This window comes from Ascaphus truei, chromosome 14 (assembly GCF_040206685.1).
Source record: "Ascaphus truei isolate aAscTru1 chromosome 14, aAscTru1.hap1, whole genome shotgun sequence".
Classification (NCBI taxonomy): domain Eukaryota; kingdom Metazoa; phylum Chordata; class Amphibia; order Anura; family Ascaphidae; genus Ascaphus; species Ascaphus truei.
Window position 1 is genome coordinate 55900015 of NC_134496.1, and position 25062 is coordinate 55925076.

General features: G+C 42.0%; 1 protein-coding gene across 9 annotated transcripts in view; it reads left to right on the plus strand.

The window, feature by feature from the left end:
• Positions 1-25062, plus strand: part of LOC142466195 (IgGFc-binding protein-like) — a 125437-nt gene that overhangs the window by 43249 nt on the left and 57126 nt on the right. For 6 of the 9 annotated variants that reach the window (XM_075571056.1, XM_075571060.1, XM_075571061.1 and 3 more), the window contains exons 30-52: positions 942-1025; positions 3626-3694; positions 4355-4596; positions 5853-6136; positions 6659-6936; positions 7337-7935; positions 8063-8636; positions 9230-9429; positions 9519-9899; positions 10165-10448; positions 11089-11360; positions 11621-11698; positions 12565-12636; positions 13192-13347; positions 13883-14139; positions 14963-15047; positions 15647-15718; positions 17001-17084; positions 17959-18039; positions 18134-18220; positions 19085-19168; positions 22122-22205; positions 22918-22986. In XM_075571056.1, coding sequence (XP_075427171.1) covers positions 942-1025; positions 3626-3694; positions 4355-4596; positions 5853-6136; positions 6659-6936; positions 7337-7935; positions 8063-8636; positions 9230-9429; positions 9519-9899; positions 10165-10448; positions 11089-11360; positions 11621-11698; positions 12565-12636; positions 13192-13347; positions 13883-14139; positions 14963-15047; positions 15647-15718; positions 17001-17084; positions 17959-18039; positions 18134-18220; positions 19085-19168; positions 22122-22205; positions 22918-22986 — 4476 coding nt within the window. The remainder of the gene's footprint in view (positions 1-941; positions 1026-3625; positions 3695-4354; positions 4597-5852; positions 6137-6658; positions 6937-7336; positions 7936-8062; positions 8637-9229; positions 9430-9518; positions 9900-10164; positions 10449-11088; positions 11361-11620; positions 11699-12564; positions 12637-13191; positions 13348-13882; positions 14140-14962; positions 15048-15646; positions 15719-17000; positions 17085-17958; positions 18040-18133; positions 18221-19084; positions 19169-22121; positions 22206-22917; positions 22987-25062) is intronic. The other 3 variants (XM_075571065.1, XM_075571062.1, XM_075571063.1) reach the window with 3 other exon arrangements.

The following is a 25062-nucleotide window of genomic DNA, read 5'->3' on the forward strand; positions in this document are numbered from 1 at the left end:
ACGATTACAGACATGTGACCGCTACACGTGCTTGACCTCACTGCATGCGTCTCCTTGCACCGATTACAGACATGTGCCCATTATACTTTAGGATAGAGGTTATAGCCAGATATCCGCATTTATTATAACTCTTTTGTGGAATACTTTCGTAGCCACGCCCCCTGAACCCCGCAGAACCCTCCAGAGAATGCTTTGAAGATAACTTTAAAAGGGTTTTGACTTAACAGATTGATTAATATACATTATATTCCGCACCATGTTAATAACACTACTAAACATTTTCTTTTCTCTCATATAGATATATGCTCCCCTGTATATCTGTATGTATATCTGTATATATGTATGTGTATATATATATATATGTGTATGTATATCTGTATAGAGAGAAAATGTTTGATAACAAGAGAATGTATGCAAATGTTGGGAAAATAAGAATGATTTAACAGGTCACACCCGTATAGCACCAAAGTGACAATGGCCATGGTAAATTGCTGAATTATTTTATTATTTGATCAATTACTTATTACTTATTTGTCCTTGAAAGTTGTAGGATATATTACTGGAGAAAATTGTTATAATTGATTTATGTAGAAATTCTTCTCTGATTTAAGTGTAATATTAAACAGTTTGTGTTTGTACATGTATATTTTCATTGCTTTTAGCAATAATTGAAATGTCTAGAAGTAAATACTTATGTTTATACTATTTTATGCTTATATATAATATTCATTATGATTATATGTAATGTGTTTCACTAATTTAATCACTACCATCACCCCGGATCTCACAGCAGCGTTTACAACAGTGACATATCTGCCCGTTTTAGGTAAATGAGTCTATGCCTGTTTTACAAACATTAGGAACAAGATTAAGACAAAAATGTGACGTTGTGTAAATAATTTCTGTAGAACTATTACTAATGTGCACGGTTCTATTATTAGGCTCCACTATCTCAAACCCTACGGGTACCTTGGGAACCACAAAAGCCTCTTCAACAACAACAACTATATATCCGCCTTCTCCAGGTAAATGTATATTCATATACAGTATATTACTGAGTATTATATGCTAAAGCAGTAAAATTCAGGGCATTATTGAAAACCCTGCTCTCTGATTGGTTAAGATTCCGGGCATTATCCAATCAGTAATGCCCAGAATTTAAACAGCTTTCAAAGTGCTGTTCTCAATCTGTTTATTTCCAGCCAATCAGCTTTCGGAACAGCTGAGACAGGGTAGGGGATTGGTTTAAATTAAGTAACAGCTCTGAGACAGGGCAGAGGATTGGTCAAAAAGTATCAGCCATGGTTTGACTCCTCCCCCTCCCGAGCTGACAGATTTTCTGAGAAGATTCAGTTGAATTGGGGATTGTTTGCCAAGAAGTAAGTGGCTGTTTGAAGTTTGTGTGCTGTTGTGTTGTATATCTGTGTAGAGGTGCTGTGTGTGTGTGTGTGTGTGTGTCAGTGTCAGCAGCAGTTTGTGTGTGTGTGTGTAGAGGTGCTGTGTTGTGTATAGAGGTGGTGTGTGTGTGTGGGGTGGGGGTGTGTTTGTGTGTAGAGGTGGTGTGTGTGGGGGGGGGTGTAGAGGTGCTGTGTGGTGCTGTGTTGTGTATAGAGGTGGTGTGTGTGTGTGTGTGGGGGGATGTGGGGGTGTGTGTTTGTGTGTAGAGGTGCTGTGTTGTGTATAGAGGTGGTGTGTGTGTGGGGGGGGGGGGTGTAGAGGTGCTGTGTGGTGCTGTGTTGTGTATATAGGTGGTGTGTGTGTGGGGGGGGGGGGTGTAGAGGTGCTGTGTGGTGCTGTGCTGTGTGTAGAGGTGCTGTGTTGTGTATAGAGGTGGTGTGTGTGTGTGTGTGTGTGTGGGGGGGGGGGGTGTGGGGGTGTGTGTTTGTGTGTAGAGGTGCTGTGTTGTGTATAGAGGTGGTGTGTGTGGGGGGGGGAGTGTAGAGGTGCTGTGTGGTGCTGTGTTGTGTATAGAGGTGGTGTGTGTGTGTGTGTGTGTGTGTGTGTGTGTGGGGGAGGGGGGGTGTAGAGGTGCTGTGTGGTGCTGTGTTGTGTATAGAGGTGGGGCGGGGGAGAGTGCAAAGTTTAGTAAGTGGCTGCATTTTTGATTGTGGCTGCAGTGTGTGTGTGTGTGTGTGTTGTGGTATGTGTAGCAGCAGTTTGTGTGTGTGTAGAGCTGATGTGTGTGTATAGAGCTAGTGTGTGTGTGTGTGTGTGTGTGTGTGTGTGTGTGTGTGTGTGTGTGTGTGTGTGTGTGTGTATAGAGCTAGTGTGTGTGTGTGTGTGTGTATAGAGCTAGTGTGTGTGTGTGTGTGTGTGTGTGTGTGTGTGTGTGTGTGTGTAGCTCCAGTGTGTGTGTATGTGTCAGTGTCAGTGGCAGCAGCAGTGTTTATGGGTGTAGCATGTGTGTGTAGCAGCAGAGTTTGTGTATGTAGAACTGCGGTGTTGTGTGTATGTAGAGCTGCTGTGTTGTGTGTGTGTAGGGCTGATGTGTTGTGTGTGTAGAGCTGCTTTGTTGTGTGTGTAGAAGTGCTGTGTTGTGAGTGTAGAGGAGGTGCTGTGTTGTGTGTGTGTGTGTGTGTGTGTGTGTGTGTGTAGAGCTGCTGTGTGTGTAGAGGTACTGTGTTGTGTGTGGTATGCTGTTGTGTGTGTGTGTGTGTGTGTAGCAGTTTGTGTGTGAGCTGCTGTGTGTGTGTGTGTGTGTGTGTGTGTGTGTGTGTGTGTGTACACAGAGGGGGCAGCAGTGTGTGGATATAGATAGCTGCAGTGTAAGCGTATATAGAGGTGCTTTAATGTATTTACCATTTTATTTTAATAAAAAAATCTATTTAACTATACAAAAGTGTCTATTATTTATGAAATAAGCTACATTTAGCCTATAATAGTAATAATCCCCTCAGAACAGGGCATTACTGGCCAGTACCGCCCTGTTCTGAGGGGATTATTACTTAATTAGCAGGTTGGACGGCAGATATACTTATTGAAGGAGCCATGAAAGGCTCAATGTTCTCATTCTTATTATTTTCTGCTATTTTCTATATTTTTAGCTAGTCTTTGAAGGAAATATGAATAGGAATTGTTTTTAGTGGTTTTGTTTTTAAAATGAGTTACTTAATTTGCCTTTTTTCTGCCCAATTTTAAACAAATAGTGATTTCCGATTTAAAGGGAAATTGTTTCCAAGGATCAAAACAATCCGGTTTTATTTCATTACTGTTTGTAAATATGGTCAAATCAATTAAAGGGTTAACTTTCCTTAGAAACTCCCCGTTGTGTGACACAGTAGCACTCACCCCCTTCTCATTGATCCCCCAAAGTATTTAATGTTCAGGCATTATAGGAAGGATTTATCAATCCTTATTGGTAATCATTCTTTATCATTTTATTCGCATGAATAGTATTGGGAAATAAGTTCATCGCTGGGATCCCAAAATACTTATTGGGGAGAGACCTCAGTGCTGTGTCCTTATTAACCCCTGTCCTGTGTCACTGGGACCAGTCGTTGGGTTTATGCATCTTCTTGTTTCCATTTAATGCTATTGTGAGAAAATAAACTATTACAAAACTTTTATTGCACACAGCTTCTAGAGACTTTATAGCATCCAGTAAATCAAACTTTTCTTTTATTAGATTCCACTAGAACGTTTCCTACCATACAAAGCTCAACAACATCTTCACCTGTAACATTCCCCAGCGCAGGTACATTCGTCTCTTCTGATTTGTAATGTCCCTCCATTGATTGTCTGTTGTTGGATATATATATATTTATTCACTGTAGACGCACGAAACGCACAAAGTACTGTAACAGAATGCATCATCTATCTTGACATTGGAAGACATATATATATATATATATATATATATCTGTGGGTGGGTTTTCTGGGTATGCACCTTAACCCTGGCTGTGCTCAAAGCTGTGACCATGCAGCAAGCTTAAGCCTATAGGGAACCATTTTAAAAATGGTTTTTGAAGCAAAAAGTGGCACTGTGCTCATTTGCATGTCATTTCCCAGAATCCCTTGCTGCAGTGGAAGTGCTGTGTGCTGGGTGATAATGGGGAAAGGCGGGGTTGCAGACCTGCCTAAGACATGCAGATGAGCATACAGTTGTATTTACATTTGTATATATATATATATATATATATATATATATATATATATATATATATATATATATATATATATATCTATATAGCGTTTAGAGATTTCCTTAGATGTTTACAGTATGTGCAATTCATACAGATTAGAATTGATTTAATAATTATTAATAGTTTTAAGTACTACAGTTAAGTAGTAATGGGTACTATGCACATAAGTTTTACTAAGTGTATTGTGTTTGGCTCCTTCATTCTGTGCTCAGGCTCCTGTGTGGTACAAGGGGACCCTCACTATAACACCTTTGATCATCAAGTCCATCACTTCATGGGAACTTGCACCTACACTTTATCTAAACTCTGTGGCACTGACGGACACCTGACCGACTTCAATGTGGAAGCAGCCAATGAGCACAGAGGAGGCAACACTAAAGTTTCATACGTCACGTATGTGAATGTAGATGTGCACGGACACAGGATCACGCTGGGGAAGAACAGACACGTTAAGGTGAGATTACAATAAGCGTTTATCATCCAAAACGGGGGAAAGGATTTGCTGATATTAGAGATTCGCCAGAAATAGATCACTGGTGAATTGGGAAGAAAACATGGAGTTATTACCAGTGGCTGCAAAATGAATTAAAAGTGACACTGGACATTCATAAGGAGATGGACTTCACGTGAAAAGTCTCCCAGGAGGTTTAGTAACTATAAGATCATTCGTTTTATACTTGACTAGCTGATATACCCAGGATGTAATTTTCCCACTCCCCCTCTGTCTCTGCACCCCCCTCTCTCTCCGCTCCCCCTGTCTCTCTCCGCTCCCCCCCTCTCTCTCCCACAGACACACACACACACACACACACACACACTGTCACTCACACTCATGCAAGCAGAAGCAGCCTCTCCTCCCCCTCCCCCCGTAGCTCACATGCAAAGTTCAGAAGCAGCAGCTCTCTTCCTCTCCGCCGATCACCCTCTCCCCCCCCCGCTCCTCCCGCCGTAGTTCACAGGCCATCTCCCTCAGCCATCCCATACCTCAGGCAGCAGGAGGCTTGAGTCAGCGAGGACTGCACGCGCGCTCCTAGGAGAGGAGAGGGAGGGAGGAAGAGAGCGGAGGGGAGAGAGCGGAAGGGGAAGAGCCAGGGGCAGCAGTGAGTGCGGACGGCCAGGGGAACCACTGGGACTGCTCCACGAAGCCCTGGTGGAGATTGACTGTGTATATAATGACGTCACCCTGCCTTGCACTCAGAGACCGCGAGAGCCAATGAGAGCCAAGGCCCGCCCCATAGTCAGGCAATGAGAGCCAATGACAACCAAGGCCAGCCCCGCAGTCAGCCAATGGGAGAGCTTGACAGCCAATGACAGCCAATGAGAGCGCGCACAAACCCACAGACAAACATCCTGACAGACAAACATTTCAGTTATATATATATATATAGATGTATTTTTGTTTTGCAATGCCTGCTGTATCCCATTGTTTCACATTATTTTAAGATAAACATTAGCTGGAGAAGTTTTCTGCACTAAGCAATTAAATAACACTAACCACGGACATTAAAAGAAGCAAAAAGATACACAATCTCATACTTTCCACTGAAGTATATATTAGTACTACCAACACTCCCCACATTGTGTATCTTTATATAGTAACGTTAAGAGACACTTCATAACATGTTTCCTCCAGCATTAGACGAACTGCAAAAATGTGGAATTTCTTTTTATATATCCTCATTAAATCATGTGCTATTTCTGCTTTTATAGGTGGATGGAGAATCAGTAACGTTACCCATCAGTCTGTCACCAGGTGTCAACATCTTCCTAAGTGGTCGGAATGTCCTGGTCACAACAGCCTTTGACCTAAGTGTACAATTTGATGGAAATCATAAGGTAGTAGTGACTCTTCCAGGCAACTATTCAAGGAAAGTGTGTGGGATCTGTGGAAATTTCAATGGAAATGCAGCTGATGACTTCTTAAACCCAGATGGAGAATTAGAGCCCGATTCTGCCAGTCTTGGTAACAGCTGGCAGGTTGGCAATGACACAAGGTTGGTCATTTTTGATGTTGATCAAAGTTAACAGAAAATATTTATTTCATCAATGATATTAATATATATATATTTAGTCACAAGATTTAACGTTATTGAATGGCATACAGTATAATACATGCTGACGTTTCGGTCTGGCGTGGAGCTTCATCAGAGCTGGTCTGAAACAACAGCGTGTTTTATATGTGATCCAAGCGCCCAACCTCAACCGATGTTGTTCTTATTATTGCTGGGCTTTGGGACATGCACCAGATAGCTGGAATCTTTTGGTGTATGTAAGTTTTTTACTTTTTACTTTTTTGTGTGCGCAGTGATATTTCTAATGTTTATCAATGATATTTAAACATATTGTTCATTATATTATGATAGCTTGTAGGTTGTTATACGTGTGCAGCTTTGAGGTCTCACAGGTTTCCTGTGCAGGTGTACTGTAGGTACATAGCCTGCAAGACACCAACCCTTCTCAGGGAACAATATGGGTAATAGAGCTTTGCACTAACAATGGAACAATGTATCTCACAGGTGCTCCCCAGGAACGGATCACACACCAGACTGTACTGATGATGAGAAAGACACCATTGTCAGCAACAGCTTCTGTGGAATTATCACTGACACAAATGGGCCCTTCATACATTGCCACAATGTGATAGATCCAACAGCTTACTTCAATAACTGTGTCTATGACTTGTGTGTATTGCACCTGGATCCTGACTCTCTATGTGACAGTCTTCAGTCCTATGTAGATTCTTGCCAGTCCCATGGAGTTACAGTAGCGCCCTGGAGAAATGACACTTTCTGCCGTAAGTACTACATGTATATCCTCATATAAGTAACACAAAAAGGGCGCTGGGAGCATAACACGCATTGTCTCACATTTCTAAGACACTAAAAAGTGCCTGTTTAGAAGTGGGAGAAAATGTTAGTTACATTTCTTCATATATGAATATGCAGGTAATGTCTATCAATGGCTAGTTATAGATTTTCATAGCATATTGCATTGTAAATTGATTTACTGTGACTTATTGCAGGGAATGCTATTTTGTTTTCAGTTTGTTATATAATTACTAAGAATGTATTTCCAGAACAAAGGGCAGAATACTGCAGGCACACGTCTCATAAATCACATAAGGAATGTCGTTTCTTAAAAGATAATCATTGCACATTCATCTCCTCCATCCCATTCTGTCTCTTTTATTACAGCTCTACAGTGTCCCCCTAACAGTCACTACGAGCAGTGTGGCACAGGCTGCCCGGCTACTTGTGTCAACCAAGGGTCCCCCTCCACTTGCACTCGTCCTTGTGCTGAGGGATGTGTCTGTGACCCGGGATATGTTCTCTATGACAACACGTGTGTTCAAAGTAACCAGTGTGGATGTTGGAAAGATGATAAGCATTATCCTGTAGGCTCTGAATTCTGGACAGATGACACTTGCTCTTCAAAATGCACATGTCCCTCAGCAGGTGGCAGCTTAGTCTGTAACAGCGCATCGTGTCCAAGTAACCAGTACTGCGGAATATCCAATGGAGTTCCTGGCTGCTATTTTGATACATATGGTTTCTGTAGAGTCCATAATGACCCCCACTATGACACTTTTGACAGACAAAACCATCATTTTATGGGTCTGTGCACCTATACACTGGCCAAGCTCTGTGCCAATTCCTCTTCTTTACCTTATTTTAACATTGAAGCAAAGAATGAACATCGTGGGAACCCATCAGTGTCTTTTGTGGAGAAGGTCTTTGTTGACGTTTATGGTCAAAAAGTACAAATTGTGAGAAATGAGCAGAATCGTGTTTTGGTAAGAAGTGACTTCTTATTGATTTGTTATTTATTGTCATTCAAACTAATCCATCATTATACAATAACATTTGATAGCTGATTGTTGATGTCACTGTTTTCAATATGTTTTCTTTGATTTCTCACAGGTCAACCAGATCTGGACCACACTGCCAGTGACCTTGCTTGGAGGAGCAGTTAAAGTGAGCTGGACGGGGAAATATGTTAGTCTAGATACTGACTTCAAGCTGAGAGTCTCCTACGACACAGATAGTTCAGTGGAGGTGAAGGTTCACAGCACGTTTTCCAAACAGACATGTGGTATATGCGGTAACTTTAACAACCGTAAGCAAGATGATTACATGATGCCCAATGGACAGCAGGCCCAGAATTCTGATGAGCTGGCACACAGCTGGATAGTAGATGATAGTGACCCATTATGTAACACAGATGATTCTGAACCAATGCCCCTCCCTCCGTGTTCACCAGAAAAAGAAGACCTCTATAAAAACGATACATTCTGTGGTCTGTTAACAAGTAAAGATGGTCCTTTCCATATGTGCCATTCTGTGATCAACCCTGAAGGATTCTTCGACAGCTGTGTCTTTGACCTTTGTGCTTTGGATGGAGATGTCGGGATTCTGTGCAGTTTGCTAGCAGCTTATGCTGATGCTTGTCAGAAGCAAGGAGTGACTCTTAATTGGAGAGACAGTACTCTCTGTGGTAAGTATCATTGTTACCATAAATATATGTTTTGTAATACTCTTAATATCTGAGAGCAGATGTGTATAGAAGATAGAAAATATCCCCAGTAACTGGGACCATGTCATGCAACGTGTGCCTTAAGAATTTTACCTGAAGCAAGATGGGACAAGCCACGTAACGTAGCTGCCAGCAGCCCGGGCTCAGGCCATAACTTTCCACAACTTGGATTCCATCTTTTTATTAAAGCATCTTTGAACTTCCAACTTTCTATACTTACTGAGAATGTAGACTGTGTAAGATACTTTGCAGGGTAATGTTCTGAGTGTCTTTTCTTTCTTGTAATGTACCTTGTTGACAAGGAATTATTATTAATTTCTCAGCAGCTAAATGAAAAATAACAGTATGAGATATTCTTTAATAGAAGCATTATTTTTGTTTCTCTCAGTAATGCAGTTATTGTTAGTGATGTATCACAGCTATTTGTGTGTTCACATTATTCCACACACAAGTCACTGTACCAGATATCTTCTTATTGTACTTTAGCCAGTACATCCAGTTGGTTTATTTTGAAACTAAATGTCTCACTGATCAGACAAACTCTCTCATTTTAGAACCCAAATGCCCACTCAATAGCCACTACAACGCCTGCATGACCGCCTGTCCGATTACATGCCTGGAGCCTCTTGCCCCAGAGAACTGCAGCAATCCATGTTCTGAAGGCTGTGAATGTGATGAGGGATACGTCATTAGTGGAGGAACATGTGTTTCTAAGTCACACTGTGGGTGCTGGTACAATAACACATACTATGATGTGAGTGGAAAAGTTCATTAACCTTTGCAGTCCAAGTATAAATCAGCAAAAATAACTGGATTCTGAAAATGTCTTTTCTTTGCTCACAGGAAGGAGAGAGTTTCTTGGAAGAGAATTGTGAGAACAGATGTGAGTGTAAAGGAAGCAATACCATGGTCTGTACTGCGGTATCTTGTGCTGCAGATGAAATATGCAAAGTTCAAAGCGGCACCTTGGGCTGTTACCCGTTAAGCACGGCAATTTGCCATATTTATGGGGACCCTCACTACAATACCTTTGATGGGAGACTTCACCACTTCCAGGGATCCTGTAACTACACAGTGACTGAGACATGTGGGAACACATCGGACAGCTTTATTGTCACAACACGCAATGAACACAGAGGTAACCCAAGCTGGACCGCCATTAATTCTGTGGCCCTCACTGTGGGCGGAGTACACATCCTACTAGGAAAGAACAATATTGTCTCTGTAAGTATTGTGTAGATAATATTGATGAGACATTTGAGTACAATGTACATTTTATACAACAGCACAATTTTGAATTTGATTTCTCATTTTGCTTAATAAGTGAGAGATGCTTTTTTTCTCAAAATATTACCACCTGTGACTTGTCAGAAAATGACTTTTTTTGTAACATGGAATATACTTTATAACTATTTGTTTCTGTATTTATATTTTACAAATGAGGAATTACATCTTAGTCTAAAAATGTATTATGGTATTTTCTTTTCAGATTACCAATGCTTCAGTCACTCTTCCTGCTAATGTGCCTGGTATAAACATTATGCATAGTGGCCACTACGTGATAGTTACTACAGACTTTGGCCTCCAGCTTCAGTTTAACGGTGACCACGAGCTCTTTGTCAGAGTGAAGGAGAACTACAAAGGGACATTGTGCGGATTGTGTGGCAACTACAATGATAACCAACAGGATGACTTCATGCAACCCAACGGCACGGTGGTGTCTGATGTCAATGACTTTGGAAACAGCTGGAGAGTCCCGGATAATGGATGGCCGTGAGTGGTTTAATGTTCAAATAAAAAGAAGATTAATTGAAAAATTGCTAAAAAGGTCCCTCTCCCCTGCCCATCCCAATTTACTAATAGCAATAATCTCATCTGACATTGGTTGGTGAAAAAGATTTCCCCTGTTGGTTTCAGTCTCTTATTCACACTTTTATGTAAATACTTAATTTGGTGAGATTTCTGCATTTGTATACAAAATGTTCTGAACACAGATTTGCACTGCCAGAACCAAAAAGGTTACCTAACTAATCAGGTTGGCATTGGTTGGACGTGCAAGAACTCTCTAATAAGTACAGCAAGGTGGGGTTGTTAAGCTAGTTTGCCCATTTTCACTTCGAAATTGTATTCTCTTAATTTAATGAATACATCTGTTAAATGTTCAGTCTCAACCATGATATATCATTGAGCTGTAATCAACATATGTTATATCACAGTTTGATATTGAACTTCTAACTGGGATCGGTCCCAATCAGTTCAAAGTTACATTTGAAACATTGTATTACAAGGGGATTTTCACTGAATATGTATATGGGAGTATGGGCTGTTATGTCCAGTGCTAGGACCTCGAATACACTGAGAGGTTCCCTTACTCCATAACTTACTCACACTCAGCATTTCTTTTTGCTTATAGATGTGAATCTGCTCCTCCTCCTCCTCCAACATGTTCCCCCTCGTTACAACAAGAGGCCGAAGATAAGTGCAGGATTGTAAAGCTGGTTAATAGTCCATTCAGACCCTGCCATATATACATTAACCCTCACCAGTACTTTGAGAGCTGCATCTTTGACCATTGTGCCACTGGTGGGAATGATAACCAGACCTGCGCTGTTTTAGAGTCTTATGCAGCAGCCTGTGAAGAAATAGGAGTTTCTCTGGGAGATTGGAGATATGGGACCATTTGTGGTAAGCTTCATTATTCTTCTGGTGTGTTCCCTAATGGCTTCAAAATGTCAACATGACATGGAACAGAATGCCTTCTTCCTCCTATTCCATACATGTCCGACTAGATTGACCTGTGCTCTATCCATAACCTCTGACCCTTTCCCTACAGCCCCAGTGGAGATGGGCACATTTATTTGACATTTGTTCTTAAATGTTGACCAGAATTTCACCACTTTTACACTCCACCAAATTTATATTATTTTATACTTATATTTGAATAGGTTCCACTAATTCAGCAACTACCGTCACCCCAGATCTCACAGCACCATCTACAACAGTGACATATCCGCCCTCTCCAGGTAAATGTATTTTCATATACAGTATATTACTGAGTGTTATCAGGTTGGACGGCAATGTACTTATTGAAGGAGCCATCAAAGGCTCAATGTTCTCATTCTTATTATTTTCTACTATTTTCTTTCTTTTTAGCTCGTCTTTGGAGGAAATATTAATGGGATTTGTTTCAGTATTTTTAAAATCCGTTACTTTATGTACTTTATTTCTGCCCAATTTTAAACAAATATTGATTTATAAACCCCCTGACTTGATATTATATTATTCTATTATATAATTTATACATAAACATAGTTCAGAGTTAAGGATACCTGGCAAAGATTTGCATATTTTTCACCAGCCGTGATTCTTAAACAGGTGCAAAGATTTATATATACACATATAGCTACGTAATTAGAATAAATAAAAGAACACTCAGATCTATTGAGTTCCAATTTTAGATTCAGGTTTCTAGTGATGACAAAATTACTTGTATTTCAAATCCTGCAAATGTTTATCATTCTTGAAATATTTGTTTCTTTATAAAACGTGTTGGTTTTTTTCTCTCAAAATGTGAATTTAGCCGCCCTGTTTCTTTCCTGGGATTTCTCCCCAGCATACACTTCCAACCCCAATCTTCTTCCTGCCAAATAGTGACTAGGGATTGGGTCTGACCATCTCAGCGCACCCACGTCTCTCTCTTTCTTAGTAAAGTCATATCATCGTCTCGCACACGTTCCCAAAGCCTATACTTCCTCCTGAATATTTGGAGGATATTAGCAATCTGGGCTTCGATATATAAAAGAGACATTGAGTGTGTCCATGTAACTTACTGGTCTGGTAGTTTCTGAAGAGTTATTAAGTTTATTGTATTTTTCTGCTCTTTGGATAGATCCAACAGCTTCAGCAGCTGCCAGCACCACGAGATCTTCTACCCCAGAACCTGCAACTTCATCCACTGCAGGTACGTTTGTATATTCTCACTGAGACTTCTTGGATGAAAGATAATAGATTATATTAAGACGTTTACATTTAGCTATTTAACTTCTGATTTGGAAATATTGATGGAAATGTTTAACATTTTTGAAATTACACATTTTATAAGTAATGTTTTTAACTTTTTCTCAAAATGTAATTTGGCAGATTAGATTGTGTCCTGGGTTTGTGTTTAGGCAGAATGTGAGGCATATGGCAAGTACAGTATCAGTGTGATGCATATAATTACCGTTAACGCCATCACTGGGGTTTCACATACAATACAGTATATCAAAACAATGCCAAGTTTACAGCATGCTGACATATTACAATACACACTGCAGCCTTATCGTGAGTCACATGCAATAAAGCATCTATCATGAAAACCCATCGATAAAAAGCTATCAAATAAATATCCTGTGTGGCCCATTGTCATAGATATGGTCCTTCCATACAAATGACACCTTTCCATAGTTCTATACTGTGGTGTAAATAAAAGAAAAGGGGAATGTATAATATAATAAACATATGTGTTTCATTTCAGATCATCCTGATGAATGTTCCGGTAACTTAAATTGCTCTTTTGATGATGACTTCTGTAATTGGAAGCAGTCATCATCAGATAATATGGACTGGATACGTCTGAAAGGTCCAACACCATCTGATTCTACTGGACCTTCATATGACCACACCACTGGAGGTATGCAGAACCTCTCCCAACACATTGTACACAATAAGTTTACGTGACTGATATAAAACTACTCAGCCATATTTATTTATATTATTTATAAAAATGTTTTACCAGGAAGTAATACATTGAGTTTCACGTATGTCCTGGGCACAGAGTTATAACAATACATGGTTACATTAATAGAACAGGGCTATACAGTCATTCACAGACATTTCATGGACAGATAGAGTTGGAAAATTGGGTAGAGGGGAAAAAGGGCTTGTGGGTTTCAGATTGAAAAAGAGCAGCTTTAACATCACCAAACATCAGCAAACGGCTCACACCCTGTGGCTGCCCTTCCAGTGGGTGGGGTTGACGTTCCACAAAGTACAAGTAAATGTTAACCCTTAGCACGCTGGTCCTGTGAAGAGGGGAGCAGCTCTTGAGGAGCCCCATCAGGCGTCCGCCTTTGGGGCAATGCAGATGTACATGATATTGTCTGTCTTACTGTTACATATTGTAGTCATCCGAGTGCAACATTTCAGGAACAATGCCTCTTTTTCAGATGGTTTCTACATCTATATTGATGGACGTGACTCCCTTTCTGGAGATGTAGCTCTCCTGCTGAGTCCTCAGTGCAATATAAGCCGGACTCACTGCTTCCGCTTTTGGTATCATATGTATGGAGATGCAGAAATGATGGAGTTGAAGGTTTATGTCTTGACCGATGAGGGTGTTGAGCTAGTTAGTATATTGGCTGGAAATGCTGGTGACAGGTGGCATTTGGAGGAAGTTCTTATACTAAACACTGGTAATATTCAGGTGAGTTCATTTATTTTACAGATTTTACAAAAGAAACAAGTAAAAGTTTAAAAATTAGAGTTAGACGTCTTAGGGCCGGATCCACAGAGGTCCCTGTTGTTGACTTAATGAATTGTTAACCTAACGTTATTGAGCTTTGAAAATACACATTAAGTCATGTTTTGGGCCGGAATGGCAAAAAAAAGAATTCCCCCTGATAATGCATATCCACAGAGGTCCGGTAAAGTTAACTGGTATCTTTTGTGCACAGGTATCTCTTGTTCACATGTATCTTTTGTGCACAGGTATCTTTTTCACACAGGTATCTTTTGTGCACAGGTATCTTTCCACATGTTGTTTAAAGGGTTTGGCAGGGGCATAGCCAGGATTTGCCTGAGGTAGGGCATTTTGGTGTTGTGGTGGGGCACCAGAGAGAGTATAATCTGACCACACTGTACACTGACACAGAGAGAGACTTATATTCACTGACACATAGTGTAACAAGACGGCACTATTCACTGGCGCGACGAATAATTAGAGAAACCTCTCCTGTGACATTCTGGAAATGATAATAACTGGGTGTAATAAGGGGAAGTGACATAGGTACATAGTCGATGAGGTTGAATAAAGACATACTGTATGTCCATCGAGTTAAATTGATACACAAGTTGTAAATTAACCATATCCCGTTCCCTCTTCTTTTTCACTAAAGCCCAATTTAGACCCCCTCAAGATCCAGACTCACATCATAAAATAAAATATTACAAATACAATATTTCCTGCGTATGACTCTGTAGTTTATGTCCTAATGGTTTCTAAGTAACTCGGTTCTTTACCTTGGCAGATTATTATTGAGGGTGTGAGAGGTGAAAATGATCGCAGTGACATTGCTATCGATGATGTTTCTTTTGTTCCGGGATACTGCATAAGTAAGTCACATAGACATGTACAGTAATTGTAGAAATATGTATTGGATGAAACCTAATAGATTGTGTGTATGCAGGGACATTATTTACTTATTTAAATTACCTTTTGGAAATATTTCAGGTGATACGTTTTTAGTTAAAGCAATTATTTTACTTACTATTTGATTTTCTAAATACATTGATCATGGTTATAAGAACTCTCCAAGGCTTTTGATTACTATGGAGACATACATGTTGGAAGCATTATTTAGAAATACATGTTTAATTTGTTTTAAAATACATATAACCTATTCAATATGCAAATGCCATAGAAATGTTTGACGCTTTAAAGCATTCTTCAGTATTTTTATACATTCTCTTATCATTTTCCTGCAGTGCAGGCATGAAATGACTTTTGATCGCATAGAGAATAGACTAGTTTAACCAACACACCAACACATCAACACACCAACACACCAACACACAAGCTGCAACTAATGTCCCAACTATTTGCTCAGGAAAATCAGTTCTAGGTTTCACAACTTTCTCACACTTAAACCTGGTCTGCAGGTTCTAGAAAGAAGTAATGGGGTGTTTTCTAATTTCACCTTTTTTTTCCATAGATTCCATTATTTCAACAACTGCGCGCACCAGAGAACCCACACCCGCATCTACATCTTATCCAGCAACGTCAGGTTAATGACCAGTCCTGTTTTATAAATATGTCCTGTGCAGTATTGGTCTTTATGAGAATGGATTTATTGATTAGAAGGGCGTTCAATCTTAATATATAAAATCGAATGGTTGGTACTAGCTGCGGTGAATCTGATTGGTCCTCAGCCTCTGGCCAATCAGATTGGTGGGTGTGACGTCACCCAACTGGCACTCTCTTCCCCTTGGCTCGGCGCCACACACACACAAACACACACACACACCTCTCCCCCGCTCCAACTCACCTCTCCCCCTCCCCAGCGGCGCTCCAACTCACCTCCCCCCTCCCCAGCGGCGCTCCAACTCACCTCTCCCCCTCCCCAGCGGCGCTCCAACTCACCTCTCCCCAGTGGCGCTCCAACTCACCTCTCCCCCTCCCCGCTCCAACTCACCTCTCCCCCTCCCCAGCGGCGCTCCAACTCACCTCTCCCCCTCCCCGCTCCAAATCACCTCTCCCCCTCCCCAGCGGCGCTCCAACTCACCTCTCCCCCTCCCCGCTCCAACTCACCTCTCCCCCTCCCCGCTCCAAATCACCTCTCCCCCTCCCCAGCGGCACTCCAACTCACCTATCCCCCTGCCCAGCGGCGCTCCAACTCACCTCTCCCCCTCCCCGCTCCAACTCACCTCTCCCCCTAATAATAATCCCTCATCCACTGTGTGCTGATTAATAATATAATAATAATCCCTCATTCACTGTGTGAGCGCTGATTAATAATAATAATAATAATCCCTCATTCACTGTGTGAGCGCTGATTAATAATAATAATAATAATAATAATCCCTCATTCACTGTGTGCTGATTAATCTACTATATATTTCTGAAAGTGTCCTATGTGTCCTATGTGTCCGTGTCTGTATGTGTCTCCCTGTGTCCCTCCCTGTGTCCCTAACTGCAATCTCATGCCCCCCCTTTTCCCCCCTCTCCCCCCCCCTTTCCTAGCGGGAAATTTAACTCACGGGCAACGCCGGGTCTCTCAGCTAGTGTAACATAATATTGAATCTATTTTTTTTGATGCTTCTGTGAATAAGGAATTTCTGTGATCATTTGCTAGGCTGAAGGAATATTTTTTGCGTGGAAGGCTTGGATTCCCTTCGTTACCCTCTCTAGCACTTTGTAGGGACATGAAACTGAAAACGGTCTCCTCATCCCATATGTTTAAGGCTAGTTTGGTGGGAGAGACGGCGATACTATACATTTGGACAAAAATAAAAAATTATATCAATCTGCTCTCAGGTGTTTAATAATGTTCCCCTTTTTCTTAACAGGTCCCACAGCTTTGCCACCTCACAGCACCAACGTTCCCACACCGGCTCCTTCCACAACAACAGCCACATACCCTCCGGGTTTAGGTAAATGAGCTCAGTTTGGTTTTGCAAATCTGTCCGCGTGTTATATTGTCCTTTACAGCAGTGACATGCGGTGTCTCCTACTCCCGCTACCCGCGCTGAGGTCTCTTTTACACGTGTGCGGATGCACTTTAGCAACAAGAATGTAACAAGAATGGGAAGTTCTCCAAATAAGTTCTGAGGCCTGAGGTGCCGCAGGTTAATGAGTTACGTTCTGTTTTGCAAATACGTTAATGTGCTTTATTGTCCTTTATAACAGTGGCTACATTAATAGGAAAGAGTATTCAATGTAGTTTATAAAGTGCAGGCAATTCTCGCTGACGCTTTTGTGAAAAAGAATTTCCTGCGATAATTTGCTGCGGTGAAGGATTCTTGTTTTAGTTACTATAACTGCTTAGACTTTGTTACCCTCTATATATCCCTCTATATATCCCTCTATCTCTATATCTCCTTATATCTCTCTATATCCCTCTATATCACCTTATATCTCTCTATATCCCTCTATATCTCCTTATATCTCTCTATATCCCTCTATATATCCCTCTATCTCTATATCACCTTATATCTCTCTATATCCCTTTATCCTTCTATATCTCCTTATCTCTCTCTATATCCATTTATCTCTCTATATATCTCTCTATCTCTACATCTCCTTATCTCTCTCTCTATCACTCTATATATCTTTTTATCCTTCTATATCTCTGAATATCTCTCTATATCTCTTATTCTCATATTCATCAGGCTAGACTAACCAATACTCCAAGTACTATACTCGTTACTCACATTCTCAATAGAAAACGCTATAAGTTTGACAATAATTAGAAGTGATAAAAAGTAGTTGTCAGGTTTGTACTAATTTAAGCCTTTCCTTTAATAGGTTCCACAACTTTGTCATCTATCATCACCAAAGAGCCAACGACAGGTCCATCAACAACCTCTAAATACCCAACCCCTCCAAGTAACTGAGCTTAGAAATATGTTCATGTGCTGAATTGTCCTTTATGATAGAGAATATATTTAGGTTTTTACTCATTTAACATTTTTTTCCATAGATACTTCAACAGCTGACAGCACTTCAGGCCCCAGCACAGCTACTGGAACACCAACAACACTCACAGCAGCAACGTCAGTCATTACAGGTACTGCGGGGGGGGGTATGTTACCTATATACTGCTCAGTCATTACAGGTACTGCGGGGGAGTATGTTACCTATACTGCCCATTATCCTGCAGATATATCATGGGTCAGTGGTCTTAAAGATTGGGTGTATATATAATTATTTATTAGAGGAGCAAACTGGAATATAGTATACAGCACTACACTGGAATATAATATACAGAACTACACTGGAATATAGTATACAGAACTACGCTGGAATATAATATACAGAACTACACTGGAATATAGTATACAGCACTACACTGGAATATAATATACAGAACTACACTGGAATATAGTATACAGCACTACACTGGAATATATTATACAGAACTACACTGGAATATAATATACAGAACTATACTGGAATATAGTATACAGCCCTATAGGACACAATTGTCTCTCTTCTAAGAATCCTTAAGCAGAGAAAAACAGCTTTGTGTGTGGCAGAAATGTGGTCAGCAGCCTGTGTTCAACATAGTGTGATCTCTTCTACACATATGTTGATAGTAACAGACAGGGGCACAGGTAAGAATAAATAAAATAGTAGCAAAAAACAAAAGGTACTTATCGTCCCTTGACACAGGGTCAGATAGACAAGGGGGTCCCGGAACTGAAATGAACACAGTTCTGCTCTGTGGACCCCCTGCTCCCCATCCGAATACAAGAAAAATTTGATGGTTCAGGGCAGGAAACTGCAGCTTTAACCAACACTCCAAGTACGACCCTAAGTCTTTCCTCACAGTGTAAGTGGGAGAGACGCGATACTGTACGTTTGGACAATAATAGAAAATTCTATCAATCTGCTCTCAGGTGTTTAATAATGTACCCCTTTTTCTTAACAGGTCCCACAGCTTTGCCACCTCACAGCACCAACGTCCCCACACCGGCTCCTTCCACAACAACAGCCACATACCCTCCGAGTTTAGGTAAATGAGCTCAGTTTGCTTTTGCAAATCTGTCCGCGTGTTATATTGTCCTTTACAGCAGTGACACGCGGTATCTCCTACTCCCGGTACCCGCGCTGAGGTCTCTTTTACACGTGTGCGGATGCACTTTAGCAACGAGAATGTAACAAGAATGGGAAGTTCTCCAAATAAGTTCTGAGGCCTGAGGTGCCGCAGGTTAATGAATTACGTTCTGTTTTGCAAATACGTTAATGTACTTTATTGTCCTTTATACCAGTGGCTATATTCATTTTAAATACTCTCTACAAAGCGTGCAACAGTTCATTCAGATCCCCAAAGCATTACTTATTAAAGAATTGTTAAAAAAACATACAGTTCTTTGATTACAGAAAAACGGATTACAAGAACATTCAGGTACAATAAATGCAGAACAGTTTCTTAAAATAACAGGATAAAACATAAAACAGAAATTCTTATACAGTACGTTACCATATGTCATAGGTTTCCCCCAGAGAGGTCACTGGCGTAGAAAGATGAAAATTCCCATGATTAATCCCAAACACACCTCTGTTGAAATCTGATTTCATAACTCCAAAGCAAGACCGATGTAGCATTGTTCTTCCATTGAAAAGCACACAAGCCCACCCCTGTCGTAAATCAGCTGATAGGTGACGCTTATATGACTTAGAAAAAATCCTGATCTGGAAAGACATTTAAAATCTTGACTCAATATATAAACTCATAACTTCCCTTTTCTAATACTTAGACACGTGAGTCATATCAATATATTCAGGCGATTATAACAGACGTAAAAAGACTAATTATGACTGACTTGCTCCTAAATGTGAGTGACAAATGAATATATGTCCCTGGCTTCCTTCCAGACCTCACGTGCCTGGCCTCACTGCATGCGTCTCCTTGCACCGATTACAGACATGTGACCGCTACACGTGACTGGCCTCACTGCATGCGTCTCCTTGCACCAATTACAGACATGTGACCGCTACACGTGCCTGGCCTCACTGCATGCGTCTCCTTGCACCGATTACAGACATGTGACCGCTACACGTGCCCGGCCTCACTGCATGCGTCTCCTTGCACCGATTACAGACATGTGACCGCTACACGTGCCTGGCCTCACTGCATGCGTCTCCTTGCACCGAGTACAGATATGTGACCGCTACACGTTCCTGGCCTCACTGCATGCGTCTCCTTGCATCGAGTACAGATATGTGACCGCTACACGTTCCTGGCCTCACTGCATGCGTCTCCTTGCACCGAGTACAGATATGTGACCGCTACACGTTCCTGGCCTCACTGCATGCGTCTCCTTGCACCGATTACAGACATGTGACCGCTACACGTGGCTGGCCTCACTGCATGCGTCTCCTTGCACCGATTACAGACATGTGACCGCTACACGTGCCTGGCCTCACTGCATGCGTCTCCTTGCATCGATTACAGACATGTGACCGCTACACGTGCCTGGCCTCACTGCATGCGTCTCCTTGCACCGATTACAGACATGTGACCGCTACACGTGCCTGGCCTCACTGCATGCGTCTCCTTGCACCGATTACAGATATGTGACCGCTACACGTGCCTGGCCTCACTGCATGCGTCTCCTTGCACCGATTACAGATATGTGACCGCTACACGTGCCTGGCCTCACTGCATGCGTCTCCTTGCACCGATTACAGATATGTGACCGCTACACGTGCCTGGCCTCACTGCATTCGTCTCCTTGCATCGATTACAGACATGTGACCGCTACACGTGCCTGGCCTCACTGCATGCGTCTCCTTGCACCGATTACAGATATGTGACCGCTACACGTGCCTGGCCTCACTGCATGCGTCTCCTTGCACCGATTACAGACATGTGACCGCTACACGTGCCTGGCCTCACTGCATGCGTCTCCTTGCACCGATTACAGACATGTGACCGCTACACGTGGCTGGCCTCACTGCATGCGTCTCCTTGCACCGATTACAGATATGTGACCGCTACACGTGGCTGGCCTCACTGCATGCGTCTCCTTGCACCGATTACAGATATGTGACCGCTACACGTGGCTGGCCTCACTGCATGCGTCTCCTTGCACCGATTACAGACATGTGACCATTATACTTTAGCATAGAGGTTATAGCCAGATATCCGCATTTATTATAACTCTTTTGTGGAATACTTTCGTAGCCACGCCCCCTGAACCCCGCAGAACCCTCCAGAGAATGCTTTGAAAATAACTTTAAAAGGGTTTTGACTTAACAGATTGATTAATATACATTATATTCCGCACCATTTTAATTACACTACTAAACATTTTCTTTTCTCTCATTTAGATATATGCTCCCCTGTATATCTGTATATATATATGTGTATGTATATATATATATATGCTCCCCTGTATATCTGTATAGAGAGAAAATGTTTGATAACAAGAGAATATATACAAATGTTAGGAAAATAAGAATGATTTAACAGGTCACACCCGTATAGCACCAAAGTGACAATGGCCATGGTAAATTGCTGAATTATTTTATTAATTGATCAATTACTTATTTGTCCTTGAAAGTTGTAGGATATATTACTGGAGAAAATTGTTATAATTGATTTATGTAGAAATTCTTCTTTCTGATTTAAGTGTAATATTAAACAGTTTGTGTTTGTACATGTATATTTTCATTGCTTTTAGCAATAATTGAAATGTCTAGAAGTAAATACTTATGTTTATACTATTTTATGCTTATATATAATATTCATTATGGTTATATGTAATGTGTTTCACTAATTTAATCACTACCATCACCCCGGATCTCACAGCAGCGTTTACAACAGTGACATATCTGCCCGTTTTAGGTAAATGAGTCTATGCCTGTTTTACAAACATTAGGAACAAGATTAAGACAAAAATGTGACGTTGTGTAAATAATTTCTGTAGAACTATTACTAATGTGCACTGTTCTATTATTAGGCTCCACTATCTCAAACCCTACGGGTACCCTGGGAACCACAAAAGCCTCTTCAACAACAACAACTATATATCTGCCTTCTCCAGGTAAATGTATATTCATAGACAGTATATTACTGAGTATTATCAGGTTGGACGGCAGAAATACTAATTGAAGGAGCCATGAAAGGCTCAATGTTCTCATTCTTATTATTTTCTGCTATTTTCTATATTTTTAGCTCGTCTTTGAAGAAAATATGAATAGGAATTGTTTTTAGTCATTTTGTTTTTAAAATCAGTTACTTAATTTACTTTTTTTCTGCCCAATTTTCAACAAATAGTGATTTCCGATTTAAAGGGAAATTGCTTCCAAGGATCAAAACAATCCGGTTTTATTTAATTATTGTTTGTAAATATGGTCAAATCAATTGGAGGGTTAACTTTCCTTAGAAACTCCCCGTTGTGTGACACAGTAGCACTCACCCCCTTCTCATTGATCCCCCAAAGTATTTAATGTTCAGGCATTATAGGAAGGATTTATCAATTCTTATTGGTAATCATTCTTTATCATTTTATTCGCATGAATAGTATTGGGAAATAAGTTCATCGCTGGGATCCCAAAATACTTATTGGGGAGAGACCTCAGTGCTGTGTCCTTATTAACCCCTGTCCTGTGTCACTGGGATCAGTCGTTGGGTTTATGCATCTTCTTATTTCCATGTAATGCTATTGTGAGAAAATAAACTGTTACAAAACTTTTATTGCACACAGCTTCTAGAGACTTTATAGCATCCAGTAAATCAAACTTTTCTTTTATTAGATTCCACTAGAACGTTTCCTACCATACAAAGCTCAACAACATCTTCACCTGTAACACTCCCCAGCGCAGGTACACTCGTCTCTTTGTAATGTCCCTCTCTTGATTGTCTGTTGTTGGATATATATTTATTCACTGTAGAAGCACGAAACGCACAAAGTAACAGAATGCATAATCTATCTTGACATTGGAAAACATATACAGGCATACCCCGCTTTAACGTACGCAATGGGACCAGAGCATGTATGTAAAGCGAAAATGTACTTAAAGTGAAGCACTACCTTTTTCCCACTTATCGATGCATGTACTGTACTGCAATCATCATATACGTGCATAACTGATGTAAATAACGCATTTGTAACATGCTCTATAGTCTCCCTGCTTGCGCACAGCTTCGGTACAGGTAGGGAGCCGGTATTGCTGTTCAGGACGTGATGACAGGCGCATGCGTGAGCTGCCATTTGCCTATTGGGCGATATGTACTTACTCGCGAGTGTACTTAAAGTGAGTGTCCTTAAACCGGGGTATGCCTGTATATATATATATATATATATATATATATACAGCTAAACCCCGTTATAACGCGGGTCTCGGGGTCCACCCCGAGACCACCGCGTTACTAACGGGGTCGCGAGAAAAAAAAATGGCCGCCGCGCTTTAGCGCATATTCATCCCGCGGGACAGGAGATGGGAGCGGGCATGTCCCTCCGCTCCCCGCTTCCCCCTGTCACCGCGGGACAGGCCGCGGGGCAGGAGATGGGAGCGGGGATGTCTCTCCTGTCCCCGCTTCCCCCTGTCACCTCGGGACAGGCCGCGGGGCAGGAGATGGGAGCGGGGATGTCCCTCCTGTCCCCGCTTCCCCCTGTCACCTCGGGACAGGCCGCGGGGCAGGAGATGGGAGCGGGGATGTCTCTCCTGTCCCCGCTTCCCCCTGTCACCTCGGGACAGGCCGCGGGGCAGGAGATGGGAGCGGGGATGTCCCTCCTGTCCCCGCTTCCCCCTGTCACCTCGGGACAGGCCGCGGGGCAGGAGATGGGAGCGGGGATGTCTCTCCTGTCCCCGCTTCCCCCTGTCACCTCGGGACAGGCCGCGGGGCAGGAGATGGGAGCGGGGATGTCTCTCCTGTCCCCGCTTCCCCCTGTCACCTCGGGACAGGCCGCGGGGCAGGAGATGGGAGTGGGGATGTCCCCTCAGGTCGCCGCTTACCTCAGAACCATGCTGCCTGCATGGAGGTTGTAGCGGGGGGTTTCTTCTCCCCACCGCTGTCCCCGGTGCTCCCGCTGCCTGCGCGGGAGGAGGGGGGGGAGCGGGTGGTGGTGCTGGTCGCGGCCCGTCTGTGTAGAGTGAGAGAGTGTGTGTGTATGTATATATGGGAGAGAAAGTGTGTGTGTGTATATGGGTGTGTGAGTGTGGGTAAGTGTCTGAGTGTGTGTGTAAGTGTGTGTAAGTGTGTGTGAGTGTGTGTGAGTGTCTGTGAGTGTGTAAGTGTGTGTGAGTGTGTGTGAGTGTGTGTGAGTGTGTGTGAGTGTCTGTGAGTGTCTGTGAGTGTCTGTGAGTGTCTGTGAGTGTCTAAGTGTGTGTGAGTGTGTGTGAGTGTCTGTGAGTGTGTAAGTGTGTGTGAGTGTGTGTGAGTGTGTGTCTGTGAGTGTCTAAGTGTGTGTAAGTGTGTGTAAGTGTGTGTGAGTGTGTGTGAGTGTCTGTGAGTGTCTGTGAGTGTCTGTGAGTGTCTGTGAGTGTCTAAGTGTGTGTGAGTGTGTGTGAGTGTCTGTGAGTGTGTAAGTGTGTGTGAGTGTGTGTGAGTGTGTGTCTGTGAGTGTCTAAGTGTGTGTAAGTGTGTGTAAGTGTGTGTGAGTGTGTGTGAGTGTCTAAGTGTGTGTAAGTGTGTGTGTGTGTGTGTGTGTGTGAGTGTGTGTGAGTGTCTGTAAGTGTGCGTAAGTGTGCGTGAGTGTGCGTAAGTGTGTGTGAGTGTGCGTGAGTGTGGTCAGTGTGTGTGCAGTGTGTCAGTGTGAGCAATGAGCAGTGTGTGTGCAGTGTGCAGTGTGTGTGCAGTGTGGCAGTGAGCAATGAGCAGTGTGTGTGCAGTGAGTGTGTGCAGTGTGTCAGTGTGAGCAATGAGCAGTGTGTGTGCAGTGTGCAGTGTGTGTGCAG